The 19456-nt window shown below is 29.4% G+C and overlaps 2 protein-coding genes across 2 annotated transcripts; one reads left to right on the forward strand and one right to left on the reverse strand.

Moving 5' to 3' along the window:
* Positions 1 to 13681: 13681 nt before the first annotated feature.
* Positions 13682 to 14280, reverse strand: LOC120164345 (dolichol-phosphate mannose synthase subunit 2-like). Its single transcript, XM_039174095.1, has 2 exons — positions 14112 to 14280; positions 13682 to 13985 (listed from the first exon to the last, which is right to left on the reverse strand). Exons 1-2 carry the CDS (start codon positions 14199 to 14201, stop codon positions 13833 to 13835), a joined length of 243 nt encoding a protein of 80 aa, XP_039030026.1. The 5' UTR covers positions 14202 to 14280; the 3' UTR covers positions 13682 to 13832.
* Positions 14281 to 17552: 3272 nt separating this feature from the next.
* On the forward strand, positions 17553 to 18883 carry LOC120164193. The gene is made up of 3 exons (XM_039173950.1): positions 17553 to 17938; positions 18036 to 18080; positions 18163 to 18883. The coding sequence occupies exons 1-3, from the start codon at positions 17656 to 17658 to the stop codon at positions 18303 to 18305; spliced, it is 471 nt and encodes a 156-aa protein (XP_039029881.1). The 5' UTR covers positions 17553 to 17655; the 3' UTR covers positions 18306 to 18883.
* Positions 18884 to 19456: the final 573 nt, after the last annotated feature.

Raw genomic sequence — 19456 nt, forward strand, 5'->3', positions numbered from 1 at the left:
AATAATTAAGGATTTAATTATGGATAATGTTTTGTTTGAATTCAAATACCTTAGAGATAGAGTTCTTGTTAAGGTAGGATTCATTCTAAGCTGTTGATGTACTTTGATCTAGACAGGTTATATGGAGGATCTCCTCGTTCTTTTTTTGTGTTTAATGGCTTTTTCTTCTAGCAGGGAGACAAGAGGACGAGGGCAATACCATGACCTTGACGATGATGATGCATGAGGGAAAAATAACCTCGAGATATCATTGATTTCATTTGGTGACTGGCTTGAATCATGCTTATGGTGACGACATCGAGTGTGGACAACCTAGATCATCGAATGAAGGGTCAGATCTAACGATTATACTTTCTCCTTGTTGGTGATGACTAATGAAAATATTAGGGTTTCATTAACCATAACCTACACTGCATCTAGACTGTTGGATTTGGCTAGATCCAACGACTGGCAAATGTGTTGCGATTAAGGAATAGTTGAAAACCCTAATTGCTTTGGGTTGTAATGCGTGGGCCTCCACCGCTAGGCTCTAATAGCTAGGTCACTTGTCAAATGGATTTGGTTGTAAACATGCCAACCTTATAAATGAACGTAGTAGATCGACTTGGCTTACTTGATATTTAACCCTTACCTTTAGTATCTATTTATAGAAATAAATACTTGACTACAAAGGAATCTAAATAAAGTAAAAATTCTACTTTAATAAAGTTCTCTACTTTTAATCACACTAGGTTTATTACTTCCCCAATTAAATTACGTCACTTTAAATTAGAGTCAAACTTTAACATATGAATTGTATCATTGTTTCAAGATTTATTTTCATGTGAAACTGGGAAATGGACCGATTATTTCCATTGGAGTGGAGATCCCATGGATGCTACCACAATGTTGCTCTTGTTGTTCCTTTAAGCATCTTGGTAAACATTGCCCTTCTATATTGGATGGCGAAGTTAAAGTTTAGAGGCCTAAGGAAATCCTTGTGGTTGAAAACTTGGTTGTTCTCAACGAGGTAGAACACAATGAAGAAACTTGTAAGATTGCTGATAAGAGTAAAAAAACAACAGTTGAAAAAAGGAAAAGTATTTGTACATAATCTATTTCTTGTTACAAAATCAATTGCAGGTTCCAATAATAGATTTGCTGCTTTTAGTATACTTTTAAATAAAGTATTTCCATGTACTTTAGTCTAATCCTCTTTTGATCCTTATAATATTTTTCTATTTTTTTGCTTGTAATATCATTTTGTCTAGTACTACGAGTCGAAGCTATTTCTAGTGGAATAATTTTCACAATCTTTAAAAATATAATTTTTTAATAATAAAGGGTTATTATAAGATAATATATGTTCATAATTTTTTTAATAACGTAAACACACATTGTAGATACAACTGTTCAAATTCAAAATCTTTAGTGAGATCAAGATTCACTTTTACATCATTTATATCCAAATAATGAATGTTTGGAATTCATAATTTGCAAGGAGACATCACTTTTGTTCGTTCAAATTGAAGGATGATATAAAATTACTTTATTTACGACATCATATACCTAGTTAATGAATTCATCCGAGTTAGAAGTTTCAATTTCGTATCAATATCATGGTTGATGCCGTCTCTATTGTCAATAGCGTTAATAGCATTAATATTAATGTCATCAATAAACGATCTCTTTATCGTTACCATTAATAAGTTATATAATCTAATCAAAACATTTCACTTGTAATAAAAGTTAAAAAAAAAACTTATAATGTCTAAAATTTAAATGAACTCATAAAAATGTAAAAGAAATTCTAAAAATATTAAAAATCAAACGTTCCCCCCCCCCCTTTTTCCTTTGACGTAAAAGGTAAAGGCATATTATTAAATTTCGAGTAGATAAAAGAAATTATGCAAAGCTTTTTTTTAGCACTTTTATTATCATACCGTGTGGGCTATGACTATGAGGTTTGAGAGGCCAGAGATAAGCGACCATTACCTTTGCCATTTGATTTTACAGTACTTTTCCAGTGGGGTTGTTGACTTGTTTTTTTTTTTGTAAATATAATAGTAGTATTTTTTTCAAAAACTCTTAATTTGTTTTATAATAAATGTTTAAAATTTGTATATATAGTATTCGAATATGAGATCTCAAGAAATAAATAACAAATCAACTAATCACTAAAATAATTTGATTTGTACAAGATTATTGTCTTGTTGCCCGTCTTTTGGGCATTGTTTTGAAAACCGAATCAGACCGTCCGGTTCAACCGGGAACCGTTGCCTAGTCCGATTCAATCTAAACCGGTTGAACCACTACTAGTGAACCGGCCAGAACCGCTGAAACGTTCGAACCGGACCGGCTGAAAACCTGAAATTTTGTTTTTTTTTAAAAAAAATTAAACCAAACGTCGTTTGTTAAATGAGCCAAGTCGAATTCGAGTATTACTGAGTTCGACTCGAACTTGAAAACTTTAAAAGTAAGCTCAACTCCACTCAAACTCACAAGTTAAAAATTATCAAGTTCAACTCGAACTCGAAATATAATATTGAAACTTGAACTCAAAAAGGCTTGAACTAAAAAAAAATTTAGAAGCTCAATTGAAGCCTAAAATTCGAGCTTGATTGAAGTGAAAGAATAGTTCACTCAATGCTCACCAAAAGGCTCCATGATTTTGAATGCCAAATTACCTCTATTATTTATAGAAGTTAGTTGTGATGCTCTTCTATGTTTCTTAGCAATGTAGGATTGTTTTGTTCTCATATTTTCTCTTTAGACTTTTGGGATGCTCTTCTATGTTTCTTAGTCATGTGGGATTGTTTTTAAAAAAAATTAAACCAAACAATATCATTTTGTTATGATTTTTTAGCCCCAAATTTATTTTTTAATTATAGTTATATAATTATATTTATTATTTAATAAGTTTTACCTTAAATATTATGTTGTAGTTAATTTGAATCATTTTGTTTCACTTGATTTTATGGTTTTTAATTTATATATGTTATGACTTGCTTTGAATATGATCTGTGATATAAAATTTTTTTTATTAAATATTTTTGGTATTTTTATTTAATTTTTTAAATAATTATGATGTCGTCCAGTTCTTCCGACCGATCTCGAACCGATTCGATCGGTTGAACCAATGAATAGGTAGCATGGCCGATTCGCTAACCGATCCGATTCTAAAAACCATGCTTTTGGGTCGTCCATATTTATATGATATGATATATCCTTCCGGCAATATCAATGGCTTTAATTGCATGGATGACTATGGGTCCCCACTGAGATTCAGATTTAATACACAGTCACCAAACAACACATATTCACGAGACACTGTCAAAACACCCCTTTTTGCTTCGGCAATCTCACTCGTCGCATTGTGATCCTACCATAGCTATGTTTCCACGCATTCTAACTTATATCTTTTAATTTGGAAGAGAGTTTAAATGAGTGAAAAACGGGTAAACTACAAACTAGATAATTGTTAATCAATCTTGATAGAAGAGGAAGAAGGTGGTATATTATTAATATATGATTAATGAAACCACCTTTAAGATAGAACCAATTGAAATTGAAATTTATTCCTTTTCAAATATAAAAGTATCATTTGTTTCGACCTGATCTATATATACATTTAATTATAACCATTGAGCTATTTTTCGATGGAGTTAGGGATGAGTATTCGATTGAATCGAGTTGAATAGAGTCAAAAAAAATTTAAGTTATTCGAGTTGACGAGTCGTATTTATTACTCAAACTTAATTTGAAATTTTTTGAGTCAATGTTATGAAATTCGAGTCGAGTTGTTCGAGTTTCTATACAAATTTAATTATAATTATTTATAGTATTATGATATGGATTGGTTTCAATTTTTGACTTTCTCTAACCATAATATATATGGGATATAGTTCTGTTACATAATGAAAAACTCTTTTAGTTTTGCACAGATTTAGGACCATTAGATGAGTGAAAATAGATGTCTGAGATTAACAGTGAGAAATGAAAAGATATTCACTTGAAAAAAAGGAGTTATTCTCATCCATCTATTTTCACTTATTCAACGATCCCAAATATATGTAAAACTAAAAAAGTTTTACATTGTGTAAGTAGATCCTAACCCTATATATTTTTTGTAGTTTTTTGATTTGGACCTAAAATAAATATTGAATTTATTCATTTAAAAATTTGACTAAAATGTTGAAATATGATACATTATAATACATGGAAATTATTAATCGAATCATAATAGAAAATATCGTCATGATTCATGCATTATATTTTAATTTTAAGTTCTCATAAGCAATATGAATCAAGTGGGAGAATATCAAAATGATTTACATTATTTGCAGTACATGCAGGTTAGATAATCATATTTGATTAGTGGCATAATAGATGTTCTGTATTCAGTTCATGATGGTAGTTTCACATTTGACTACGAGCATAATGGTTGTCTCATTATCTAAGTTATGGAATTAAGGTAGTAATTTTTTTAATGGAGAATCACCCCTATAAATATTCATTTAAAATAAAGTCTTTAAGCACCAAAAATATTCCAAAGTAAATTTATTTTAAAGAAAAAAAATGAAATATATTCAATTTAATGAGATTTTGAGTTCTTAGAAGACCTTGAAATTTTGTATCTTTCGTGCAATTAAATTTGAAGAAATACAGTGGTTCATAATGGTCAGCGATGATTTGTCATATTTGACAAGGAGCTACCATATCCCCATTTTTTACTTCAATTAGATAATGATTAAATATTTTATGTCTGATATTTTTATTTCATTTATACTTATAGTCACATTAAGATTATGAACTATTATGTCAATAATGACGAAAATCACATTAATTAATTTTTTATTTAAAGTTTTAATTGAATAAAAAAATTTATTTGCTTACCCACTTTAAACCTAAAATTTGCTGTATCCATCTCTCTCCTTATTTTGAAGTCTTTTCTCATTTCAATGCGCATAAATCCTACCTTGAGATCGACAAGATACCCATTGGCATTGAAAAACAAAACTTTTACCTTAAAATCCTTAGAAATTAAACCTCTAATATTGGGTTTTAATAAATTTATCATTTTTTTTATATTTTTAAATTATTTCACTTAAATAATTATTTTAAAGATTCAACAACTATTAAAATTATATTTTAATTTTTAAAATTCTCAAAAAATCAAAATTTATTTTTTTATAAAAAAAAAAGCAACATTTAATTATTTTACATCACATCTTTTATAAAAACATTCTTAAAATTATGTAAAAAAGATTAGTATGTAACGGAAAACCAAGACGGATAAATTATTGTTTAATAGTAGCATCCTAACAAGTCAAAAAAAAAAAAAACAACTAGCCGCTAGCACCTAGGTTTAAAACCATTTCTTTAAACTATGGTTTGTTCATTTCTTTTACATCTTTGGTTGGTAGGCGACAGTACTAACTACGATATTGGTTGCTGCCTTTAATATTTCTTTATTTTTTTATCTCATATCTTTATTTACTTTTTCATTATTGTTAACTCTATTTTTATGACACAATTAACCGAGGGTTCCGACAGCATCGTGAGCAATGAAGTAAACATACATATCTTATGTATATGTTTTACTTTCATTAATTACATGTTTGTGATTGAGATTATATTTATATCTTTATTAATTGTAGCTACCGACAGAGAGAAATAGAAGACTGACAATATATTGATTAGTGTAGCTAGCAAATTCAATTCATGTTTAAGCAAAGGATTGAAGTAATGGGTTCAATTTCAACTATTGTGTGAACTAAGTAATTAAAAGGAAATATTGTTTAAGTCTTTAGGTTGTGATATTATTTATAATTAAAAATATTTTAAATATATATTATTTTGAAATCATCTTAAATTATTAAAAAATAGTATTGTCAACTATTCCTTGGGAATGAGAACTTTGAAATTATATATAATATGCTCCGGTCATGCTACCACATAGTATTAACATGTTTTTTCACGTGCAAACACAATATTAGCTCTCTTGTCATTATATCCCGAGTAACAATAATTAACCTATTAAAGCTAGTTTAGATCCTACATTTAAATCAATGATCGAATTATGAACTAAACTTGTGATTTACTTTGACTATATATCTTCTCATCATTTAATTTCAATTATTGTCAATTGAATTCTTTTTTCATTAAATATTTTAATTTAATTAGCATTATACAATTGCCAAATTTATTTTCTTATTTATTTTGATAAAATTAATTTAACATAATATCTGTAAATTCGATATTACTTATCACTAATACAAACTTTACTTTGAACAAGAACTATTTTTAAAAACTTCAAAAACTTATCAAATTTTGACGTCGTTATCGAAGAGTGTTGTCAAATAAGTTAATTCTATATATTTATTTATTTTACTTTTTATGCTAAGTCAATACTAAGTCCTAATTTTCAACCTATGTTATTTATATACGCCACCCAAAATCCAAATCCAATTGCCAGTATGATCAATCGTTAATTCATATAGTGGCAATCTCTCAACTCAAGTTGTATCGAAATTTGGAAGTGTTGATGATTTGAACTGCATGTCTTACAACCTATCAACTCTGCCCTACTGAACTATTTGATGTGGGGAATGATAGTGTCGTCGCACTGTATATTCACGTGAAAATGACTTAAAATATCAGGATTAATATTATCGATTTGATATTATTACTACCTGCGAACCTTAGCTATACAAACCTTCAGACATGTGGAATGTATTCCGTAAACTTGTCATCAACGACTACGTGTCGACCATCAGAGAACACACCCTGCGAATAATCATCAATAACCGCGCGTTGATACAAATAGTCATGCAACAAAGACTAGAACAGGTACACACTTCTTTACCTAAAAACCAGATTAATATCGATATAATCATCATCTTATTATCATTTACGGTTGTTATTTATTTTATCAGTCAACAAATATAATCAATGTAAATTTGTGGGACGAACTTAGAGATCACGTGATGACCAGTGCACTTGAGAAACAATAGTTTTGATTAATCATAGAGGAGAAGAGGGTGAAATTTAACCATACCGACATTATATTATTTTTCTGTACAATATTTTATGTCATTGAAAATTGGGAAATGGGTCATAGATGTTTTCCCTTATGCTTCCTATGTTTTTCTAAATGGAAAATCTGAACTGTTTTTTTTTTGCGTATATAATTCACTGTTTCTGCACAATATTTGTTTTTTTAAGATTTTTTTCTTCTTTTGGAAATTATGTGATTTCAATTTAATGATCTTATTTTGGCTTCAGAAAACTAATTAAAGACCAACTACCAAAACAAGTATAAAGCTATCGATTGCATGTCTTCGCTTTCTTCTTGTTCCTTTTTTGCTGGAATTGAAATCAAACAATGAAATGGAAATTTTACCACATAGAGAAACAATGTCATACATGAAATTTATAAAAAGAAGGAAAGGTAACTTTAGATGTAAATATTGGCATTCACACCGCCCCAAAATCCCAAACAAGTAAGCCACTTTTTAAATTCCTTTTGTTTCTTGACATAATCATGCATTTAAACACATTAAGACCGAAATTCCAATCATATATTTCTAAGTTGCAAGATAATTGGGTGATTATGTTTTTAATTAATAGTTCACAAAATTATTACACTTGCATCTGGTCATAAAATTATAAGATAATATATGTTCAAAAGATTTTCGGGATTGCAAGGATAATAATCACCGTGAAAGGCATTTGTATTAATTTAATGTAATTTAACGTAGGTGTAGTCATGAGTAGGTGATAGATTTGTAGAGCAAGGTTTGGTTTGAGATAGTATCCATTAAAAGTATAATTAGTGGAGGGCTTTAATAATTGATATTCCTTAATAACAAAAGAAAAGAAAAAGGAGAAACGATAGGGGTTGGTTCTTCCCTTATAGGAAACACCTTATATAAATATTCTTAAGGAACTTGACCACACTTGAAAAAGAAGATTTGCCCCCTTAATCACTCCCTTTTAACAAAGACTTAAAGTAGTTAGCAATTCGTGTATGAATTTTATGTTATGTCATAGTATATTTTAATTGTTTTAATCATGATGTTTAAAATTATCAAATACTCAAAAAAAAAAAGATTTAATAAATGAAAAGTGGAAACATTTTGAATCTTTTCCAAAGACTTAAGCAAAAGGGGAGCTTAGATAAGTGGCCTACAAATCTAAAGAGACTAGTGACTGAAATAAATTTGTAGATTTTGACAAGAACCCATTAACATGCAGAATTTCCATTTCCATTTTATTATAATTATTGTTTTGGTTCTTTGTTCTCCACATTCCATAAGATTTTTTTTTCTTGGGTTTTCCAAGAAAAAAATGTTATTCTCTTTAAGTAAAGGAGGGGAGGACTAATATGGGAAGGGGAAATTGGCCCTACAAACCTTAAGAAACACTCAATCCAATCACAATGGAATATGGTGCTCCTTTTTGGGAGGTCAAGGTAAAAAAGCATGTAGGCTCCCACCTAATAGGAGTTCTTTGGACCCACTTTTTATCTATCACAACGTTCAATTCAATTCCACCCTTTCCTTTCGTTCATACACTATTATTCTTATTTATTTTTAACTGTATTTTTCTGTCCTTTTCCACTATGCCAATCCTATAACTATTTCTATACGACATCTTCTACTAGCTTTCTAACTTATAACTCACTAGAATCTATAAGTGTTTATGGTTGAAGGAAGTATTGATTTTTTTTTAGATATTGGATTCGAGTAGTTACGTCTGTATGATATGTCTTATCAATAGTTAAAAAAATTCTAAACATATATTACTTTATAATCACCTCATATTATTAAAAAAAATTACAAACTCATTACTATATTAGCAGTTTCAGTATAATTAATTGTTACAAACATAAAATGAATAATTAATTCATCAAAAATAAATATTTTTAATACAATATCTAAATTGTTTATATCTCATTCCTCCCCTAAATCAGAAATTAATAAACTTTAAATTATGGATAAATTTCAAAGATGCATCAAAAAGGTTATCTGAGGCATTATATATATAAGAGAAATGTGGAAGGTATCCATATATATATATATATATATATGGATGGGTCTAGAGTGAATGATACACACTGATGTGTACTATTAATGATATGTACCGATATGCATCACTAATATAAAAATATGACAAAATTTATAAATGATCATTAAATTTATTAAAATGATTTCATTTGTTATTGAATTTTTAAAAGTTATAAAATAGAAATTAAACTTTAAATTTTATTAAAAAATAGGTAGCAACCATGAAATATTGTTAAGGGAGTGACATCTCATGCTAAATTAATAGGAAATATCTTATCTGACCCTTCAGTTATAACTGAAATTTCATGTTTCATATTTTTTTTTTATAATATTAAGTAATAATTTCAAAATGAAATTAAAAATTTAGAATTTTTAAAAAATATATGAAAATAATTTAATTTTAAAATTAAAAGTTACAATTTTTTTTGGAAAATATTCATTCATCAAATTATTTTATAACTAATTATTTATTAATTGTGATTGTATTTGTAAAATTAAATGTTTATAATTTTTTAGATTAAAAAATTGAATTATCAATCAATGTTATTATTTTTTATTAAATGATGTGATTCAATCACTTGACTTTTGTTTAAGAATTTTAAACACAATTTTAAAAAAACACATTCAAAAAATTATAGTATCACATTAATAAGAACAATACATCAAAACTTAAATAAACATAATCAAAACAATCCTTAACTTTTAACAATGTATCAAATGATTTATATGATATAAATTTAATATTTATAACATGACACTAAAAATAATATTTAATTTATTTATATCCATTTTTTCAATTCAATTGACATAATAAAAATTATTTTAATTAAAGTTAATAGTAAAATAAAATTTTAGTTACAATCAAAGGGTCAAATGAGATATTTTCTATTAATTTAGCATACCATATCACATCTTTAATGGTAGATAATAGTGTTGTGTGTTTGTTTTTTTGTAAAGCAATCTAAAGTTTAATATCTATTATATAACTTTTGGAGGTTTGGTATATAAAAAACATCATTTTGATATGATTTAATGTCCATTTATGAATTTTACCTTATAAAATTAGTGGTGGATATCATTTTGATATGATTTAATTGCCCGTCCAACTCAGTTGGTAGAGCGCAAGGCCCTTAACCTTGTGGTCGTGGGATCGAGTCCCACGGTGGGCAATTCATAATTGCTGGAGGTCTTCCACGGAAGTTGCTCTCAACCTAGCATTGGGGGCATCTTACTACCCTACCTTACCTCATTACATATGGGAATAGGGTCAGCTAATTTTTATGATATGTCCCGCTAATCCAGATCGAGTACTGTAGAAGTGAGAGTGACCCCTGAAGGTGTCGTGCTCAAACCTAAGATCTTAAAAGATAACAACAATATCTTAACCACTGAAATCGTTTAGTTTGTGCTTTTTTTAATATATTTTTTACACTTTCAAGTACCGTTATGTGTTCATGTTACTTTTTTTAGTTAATTTTTTCGTATTTTTTGTATTATGTTTTAATTCATTTATATTATATATAATTTATCGTAATTATTCTATTTTTAACTTAGTTTAGGTTATTTTATTAACAATTAAATTCTTATAGTCAACATATGGTAATATAAATATAATATTTTTAATTTAATTTTCCGGAAACATAAATTTGAAGATGTAAATTCTTTATGAACGTGTGGCCATAAATTATAGTACAAAAATTTGGTGAACCAGCCTAATCAATAAACATGGAGGGGGACCAAACTGCCCAATAGGCAAAGCCCAAAGGCATCCCTATACCATGATTACTGTCCACAAATAATTTTGCTTGGTCAAATAGATAAGTTCACAACCCCCATCTCTTATTCAGGTAGAAGCTGATAATATAACCAAGACATATTATACATAGCAATAAAATTTTCTTTTGCAGAGCTGTAGTAATTTGTGCTCATCCCTATAAAAAGTTCTTTGACCTAAATCAGCAAATAAACCCTAATATGCAATAATTATCATTTTCAATTAAATAGGTTTTCTAGAATTTGTAGTATCCTTTCCTAAACTAGAACTTGCTCGGTTGACCAAAATGTTCATCTTTGTTCTTTCATATTCCCTTAAGTCATAGGTTCTAAATTCACTAAGAGCACTCCCCTCTCTTCCCCCTTCCTCTCCTCTCTAAGTAAGATTAGAATTAGATTTAGAATTTATCAAAAGAAATTTGTAGTCTTCAAAGATATAAGTTTGACTTGTAATTCATTGGTTAATACAATTGTTTTTAAAATAAAATATCAAATAATTTTAAATATTGGAATCATAATATCTGTAAAAATTCATATATTCATTTTTATCCAATATATATATATATATATATATATATATATATATATATATGAAATTGTAATTTCTTTCTTTCTTTTTTAATGAACAATCCTAGCAATAGCAATGTTACAGCGGGGTGGTTTAATTTGGTGGTTGTCATTAAAAATATGGGATGCAACGGTTGTGGAAATAAATTCAAGTTGATTTACTTTGAATTAGAGGGGAACAAGAGCCTTGCCTATGATGTTATATTAGTGCATGACATCGAAGTTTGTTGGGATAAAATTAATAAAAATTTTAATAATTAAATTGTTAGGTCTTCCCACTCGGTGAACAATGAAGCACAGTTGCTAAATTATTTCTTTTTTACAAAACTAAATTTCTTATCGATGTAATGATAAGAAAACTTATGCTATTATCAAGTCGTAAGTTGACAGTTTTTTTTCCTTTCTTTTTCTGAATAATTATAGAGTATTGTTTATTTTTTTAAAAAATAATATGAGTTAATTATGGAGTATTGTTTATTTTTTTTTAAAAAATAATCTATTAATAATATACACTTTATAATTGTAGTTGCTTGAACTCCAATTCTCTAAGAATTTTGGGAGAGGTACGATATGCTGGAACTGGGCTCTAAATTTCATAACTTAACTCTAACAGTGTGGGTTTTTATAGCAATGGTTATTGGACATAACACGTTTAGACTAATGGGTTGGAGGGTCCATTTACTGAGAATGTTTCTCTCTCTCTCTCTCTCTCTCTCACACACACACACACACACATATATATATATATGACGCAAAGAGCATGCAAGAAACATATGTGATAAAGAGATTTCTTGTTGTGTTACACGAATGTTTGATAGCCTTTTAGTCCCAACGATCTCATCATCCCAGGACGTAGTAATGAAGATTGATAAAAATGAACAAATGATTCATGATGATCTTATGAAAATGTTTTTTTTTTCCTTTCATTTTTCTCCCTTTTCTTCCCATGGGTGCAGGTTCGTTCTTTTCATCTCACGAAGAAAAATAAAGGGGATTTCCGGCATGTAACAAAAAATAGGGTTTATAGCATGGGGTATCGGCAGGAAGCCAAAAGAAAAGGTTGGCAGAAGGAGAAACTACATGCTTTGGCACATTATTAAGATTCAACATGTAGCTGAAGTTAGATATCCTAAAATAGGTAAAATTAAATACTATAACGCCATCATTTTGCAAAATTTTAACCGTAATAGACTTACGTATAGAATTCTTGGTTTGGGAAAAAGGGAGAAGTTGTATGGGATCAATCTCGAAATTTTATATCAATTCAGATTTTAACGATGTTCCTTATCAGTAGAACACAAGTTATGCACTTGAGATAATCTATCATATTCATTTATTTATTCTGTTTGCTATGGGGAATAGAAGAATAATTCAACATACATGTATTTTTATTCACTTGAGATAAAGTTATGCACTTTATTTACAAACTGTCTTTTGTCAAATGTGTAGATATAAGGAATTGTGCCATCATTCTTGAATGAGTTAGCAATCATGTTCATCTGTTTTAGTCCCACATACTGTGCTGGTGCAGGACAACACAAATCCTTCATTTTTCATGTAAAACATTCTATTTACAAGATGTAAATCTTCAATATATCATTGATCATACCAGGTTATCAAAGCAAACGATGATTTGACTCCAGAACACTAAAGGTTTTTTCTTTATCAGCTTCTTCAGGACCTAAAATACATTTTGACATTCTCTTAAACTAATGATTATGATTCTTCTTGTTTGGGTGTAGATAACATATTGCATAGATATTATGCAATTCAAGTTCTTGTTGGTTGCTTCTTATATCCTTGTTTCAAATGTATGTGTTCCTATAGCAAATGCTAAAGCCTAAAAATATCTTAGCCAATGCTGATTGCAAACCGATCAGAAGTTTTGATATCAGAAAAGATTTTATGTTCTATTCAGTGTTCCACAAGGAATGTATTTGTTTTCCTACTAAATGCCCCATTGCCAAAAAGTGTCTAAAGTAATGATGAATACTGATATCTCTATAAGCCTGATAGAGCTGATGTGATGCAACTCAAAATTGTTACAATCAACCTACATATTAACAAAGGAAAAGATCATGTCTTCTTGTATTCTTTGGCAGCTCAAGCTCTTATGACAATCTATTATGTTTGACATTCAACAGGCCTACTAAAATACCAAAAACCAGGGCAGGGTTTGAATGAAGATTTCTCCATAGAGTGAAACATGAGAAATGAAAAACTAAGTGTTTTAGGCTTCAACTATTTCAGAAAGAAAGAAAACACACTGAGTTCTCTATAGCAGTTATGTATTAGCCAGAAAAATCAATGACAGTTGTGCAAAAGTTCAACAATCTTAGCAAATTAAGATATCCTGAACACAATTCTTATCTCAAAACTAAAATTCCAAGAGAAGAAAACAAGGAAATCTATACCTAGGGCATGTTTTAAGAACACGAAGCTTCAAGCCTTCTTCTTCTTGGATTTGAGCAGCACCAACCCAATAAATATGCAGAGGAGAGAAAGAAGCACCACACCAGCACACACGGGGATCAGTATGGCATATTCCTGGGGTAGGAAATAGTTGTGGATGAAGTTATCACTGTCCACAAATGGCTGAAATACATGACCGATAGAATTTTTAGAGTCACAAATCAGAATCAATCATAAGTTCATTAACATTACTGGGTTACGATTGAATCAAATCGAGAATGAATTACTTGTATAGCATTAGATACTGACCAGGATGATGACCCAAAACGTGTAATATGTGAAAATGGATAAACTGGTAAAAGTTAATAGGAAGCCAACTGCTCGATCCGCTAATTCCATTCTCTGATAAATTGAAAAAACGATGATTTATGAGAATGAAATTCATTATCTGTGTTTCCCTAATTCGTTACCTTCCCCCCGAGAACTTTTCGAATTGGTCGCAGGATAACATCCCCATTAAGAGAAAAATGACAGGAACAATAATAATAATAATAATCATATTTACCTTTGCAAGAGCAGAGATAGTTTGGAGTACAACAGTGGAGACTGGAAATAAACAAAATGGATTAATTGAAAGGGGCAAAGTTTGAGGGAAAATTCCGAGGAATTTTTATGGGATGAAAAAAATGTTCGGCCTTCGTAAATTTCTTTTATTAAAGGGAGGTCCTTTTCTTAATCCTCGGTAAAATGCGAATTTAGTCCCTCTTTCTTAGAAAATATTGATATTAAACCCTGAAGTTTCCAAATTTGTTCAATCAATGGAAAATCGACACCGCAGTTTTCTTCTCTTGGTATAACCATCCGGGATTGTTCTATTGTCGAATAATTCGGATTTAATTATTGTAAAAAATTTATCATGAAAATAATATTTTTTATTTAGTCTATTTCATTTATGAATCAAGATATAAATTTTTAGACGTTATTTAAAGAATTGATATTTAAAACAATAGTAGCTGATTCAGTTTTTTTTTCGATTTTATTTTGATAAAAATATTGTATAATTGACCAATTGAATTTAGTTGGTTTAGTCTTTTTTAAAAAAAAAAAATATATCTATATTATTTTGATAAAAGTATTGTATAATTTATTTATTGAATTTTAGTTAGGTAGTGATCAACTCGTGCTCGTTAAAAAAGTTTTGTTGTTCGATTCGACTCGTTGCTTATTAAGCTTGTTGCTTGGTAAACTCGTTGCTCTTCTCGTTGCTCGTTAAACACACCAAAATGTTTGTCTTGATTTTATAACTATAGGTAAAATCTACTAAACTATGTATAACTTAAGATAAGCATAAATTAATAAATTTAATCCAAAATTATCGAAAGAGTGTATGAAGCAATTTTAAAGTTTAAACTTCAAAAGAACAATCAACAAATATATTAAAATAATAATTTAATGTCTGATTAAGGGTGTAGTAAAATAATAATTATTAGTTGATAATTTAATATTTCTTTATTTTTTATTAGAAAATTAATAGGTTAATAATTTATCATCTTTTTCATTATCTATAAGTAAATTAATAATTTTTTAAAATAATTACTAAAATGTTATAAAAAAAATATTAGTGAGCTGCTCGCGAACTTATCGAGTCGAGTTAATCTTTGCTCGATTCAACTTATTAAGATCTCGAGTCGAGCTCGAGTTCGTATCGAGCTTTGACTGAGGTTTAACTAAGTCAAATTCAAACTGCTCACTAACTGTTCTACTCATTAAGCACCCCTATTCACATCATTTAATTAACATCATCCCATTATGTAAAGAAATTAATCTCATCTCATAAAATTAACCAATTTTTTACAATTACAAAAAATATCATTTACTACTTTATCTGATCTTTCTGATGTACATTTTAAAAATACATAAAATATAACGTACACTGTAATAATGGAAATTGAGGGGGAAATTATAATATATAAGATATAGAACATACCAACGACCGGTTATCAGTTGGTTTAATAATATGAGACATTAGATCTCTTAAGTAAGATTAGAGATTTGAATCATGACATTAGCGAATGAAATAAACTGGGTTAGGATGACCGCCCTCGTTTCTACAGTACTCAATTCAAATTAATCGATTAATAGTTCGGATACTAATAATTATAAAAATAAAATACAGAACATTCAAACAAGATAGATAACATTGCAATCACATAAAAAGTGGCGAAATAACATAGCATCGAATGGAGTGGATTTATTCACTTGGTTTGGGATGTTCATGTTTCTATTGCCAGCATCACGGTGGGGTTTGCAGTGACTACGAGGTCAGATCTGCGCAGAAGGTTTCATTTTTGTCAAGCAAGCGGAGGATCCAGTAGCCAAGATGCTGACCAACTTCTATGTCTCTCTGCTGTATATTCGGGTCTGGTGACAGAAGAGAAACAGATTCCGATTTAGAAAGGAAACAAACAGAAAAGTTAAAGAAAGTATTTTGAAGTCCTTTTAACTACCTGCCATTCATTTCGACCATGATTTTCTTCATTAAATCAATTACCATCTCATATTATATTTTTATTGGATTATTAAATTGGTTGGTATTTTTATATTAATTTTTACCATTCCAGTTAGTTTTATCACAAATAATGAGATTCTCGATATGTATGTTATTACAAAAATGAATAAGACACAGCCAATTATTGCTACATAAGTAAACAGCTATTAAATAAACAAGTAAGCTAATAAATTGTTTTTTAAGTAAGCTATTAAATTAGTATTACACTTGAAAAAAATGATTTATCCAAAAAGGGAAAAATAATAATTATCGTTACTAAAGTATAAACAATTAGATTAATTGGAATTGATTCAAGTGATAAGCATCTTGATATCGTTTAAGCATGTCACTAGTTCGAAGTCCTTGTACATGCAAAAAATTTCTTCTAGGAGGTAAATGTGCGACATAAATCGATCCGAATTAATCAAAACAAAATTTTCTTTAAAAAAAACAGTAGAGCAACCAACAAACAAAAATATAAAGAACTGGAGTATATAAAAAGGTTTCTATAATGCCCCAAATCATCTTGGGTTAGCGTGAATATAACTCTATTAACTTAAAGAGTAAAAGATCACTTCATTCATCAATTTTAAAACTCATAATTTGAACAGATAACCTTATAGGTAAAGAAGATTATTTAAAACAAAATTTGAGTTCGAACACATACGTTTATAAGATGTGTATACGTTGTCAATTGATTAAAAATTCTGAATAGATATTACCTTATAATCACACAAACTATTAAAAAGAAACCTCCAAATTTGTTATTGTATTTAGATAAATTGTTTTATATCTAAAATATTATTTATTTTGAATAAATTTAAATAATTGTTTATTTTAAGTATGTATGTTGGAATACTTTTTAATTATAAACTTAAAATTAAGTAATTTAGTACGAATTAATATAATTTAAATTAATAAATAAAATTTAAAACAAATAAAAGAGTAAAGATTACTCATAATAATTCATTTATTAAAGACCGAGGTCCACAAATACTCAAATATTATTTTACTTGGAAACTTGCTTCTAAAAAGGCAAAAAAGCGTCCCTCAGCATAACATAATTACATAAAGAGCTCTCAAATCAATATCTTCGTTACCTTTTTGCAAAGATAAATCATATTCATACTTAAACTTATTTATTGGGATTAATTAATGCTTAAGTTGTAAGGCTACTAAACATGAAAAAACCTAAGTTAAAGCCAAGGAAGAAAACAAACAAACAAGTCGCCCATCTCTTAAAGAAATACTCCAACCACAACTAATCCTCATCTTCACTAATCAACCTCTGTTTCTCTCTAGAACATGCACAGACAATCCTTAGGCTCGCCGAGCTCCAAGCTCCGCATCCATGGCGGAGAAGAGAGTTCGATCGCCGATGTTCAGAAGCGCCAGCTAATCATCGACGACGATGATGGCAAAGATGTCAAATCTCGCCGATTGTCGTCCTCGCCTTCTTCGTTGTCTCCGACGTCGTCTTTGTTCACATCACCTACTAAGCCTGAGAAGCTCATTCACCTGATTCCTGTTCTTACTCTCCTTTGCCTCCTCATTCTTTACCTAAATTCTCACAGTCCTTCGCAGTCTGGTAAGCTTTTCTTGTTTTCAGTCAACGGCTAAAGCGAGGAAGCAAGTTTATTCGAGTTTAATCTTCATTTTGTTTGTTCTTTTGATTTTTGTTTCAGATTTGGCTCATTTTAATGGATTTCAACATTCCTCGAAGCATTTAGGTATAATGCAGCTTGAATTCATCTTTTCTTTTCTATTTCTTGAATTTTACGTGTGTTTTTTTTAATTTTTCATTATTTCCAGAATCAACCGAAATCAGTGATGCTGGTCAATTTATTGATTCTCGGAGAGGCGACATTCTGGCGATCCGAAGCCTGAAGAACTTGCAAGAAGTTGATAAAAATGTCTCAAAATCTCGTCCCCACAGGAAAATAGCCGATTTCTAAGCGGCCTTCTCTAGGTTTATCCTATTTTCTCCTTTGTTTTCTTCTTTCATCACTCGTTCATCGTCATCGCTTCCCTCTATAGCTGCCAATAAGCCTGCACGTATCAGTCACACTTTCACGTGCGAGCATTTTGTGCCCAATTTTTTTTGTCGCGCGTGTAATTTCAATTTCTTGGTTTTTAAAGCAAATATCTTAGCTGGCAAACTACGTTGTGGCACTCGATCAATTATTTGATCATCCTTTTCCTTGAGAAAATATATTTTGTTTATACAAAACATAAAAGAGAAAAAAAAAGTTAAAGTGCGTGTTAGGAGGTGTAAGTTAGTGAATATGATAAAGGCGCCAACGGTCTGTTGCAGTATTTTGGGATCAGCTCCAGCTGGGAATTCGGACAGTCAAACACCTCGTATTGCGGTTTCGACACCAACCAGAAAGTTGCAGTAATAGCAGGAGCATGTTAACTGCTTCAACAGGGCAAAATCGATCAATAGAACGTTGAAAAAAAAAGATTAGTTTGTATAAGATAGTGGAAGAAATATTTTTTTGAGATGGAGTGATTATTAAAGTATCGGAGAAGAATCTAGGAGTACAATGCGTCTTTTCTATATTTCATGCAATTAGAACGTTAAAATTAACAAAGTAATTAAGTAGAATATGCATTATGATCGTCGACAAAAGATATATTGTGGTCGTCGACAAAGTAATTAACAAAAGATATACAACTCGATTCTCACTATTTCGGAATTCGTGGCATTAGAGTGTTACATGTTGTTTTTGGATTTTTTTATTAGTTTTTGATAGACTTTGTCTGAAATGTTTGCAAAGTATAATTTTGATGTATGATGTTATTTTTATGTAGAGAGTGACGTAGAGCATGTAACAAGACCCATATGTCAAATATGAGTATAGGAGTTTCTAAAATACAACTTAAAATACATAATTAGACTTTTGATTCTCAAGGCTTGTTCAAATGTTAGATGGATTTTATGAAGCATGTTTCAGTTATGTTTTGAAATAGTTGTGATGATTCAAGTATGTTCTTGTATAGTCATTAGCTGTATAAACAATTAGGTGTTGAATTGTTAGCTCAAAATTACATATTCAAGTCATTTTCTATAATTTTTTAGAAAATTATTCGATTCCTTTAGGAA

Source organism: Hibiscus syriacus, unplaced genomic scaffold, assembly GCF_006381635.1.
Source record: "Hibiscus syriacus cultivar Baekdansim isolate YM2019G1 unplaced genomic scaffold, ASM638163v2 tig00111506_pilon, whole genome shotgun sequence".
Classification (NCBI taxonomy): Eukaryota; Viridiplantae; Streptophyta; class Magnoliopsida; order Malvales; family Malvaceae; genus Hibiscus; species Hibiscus syriacus.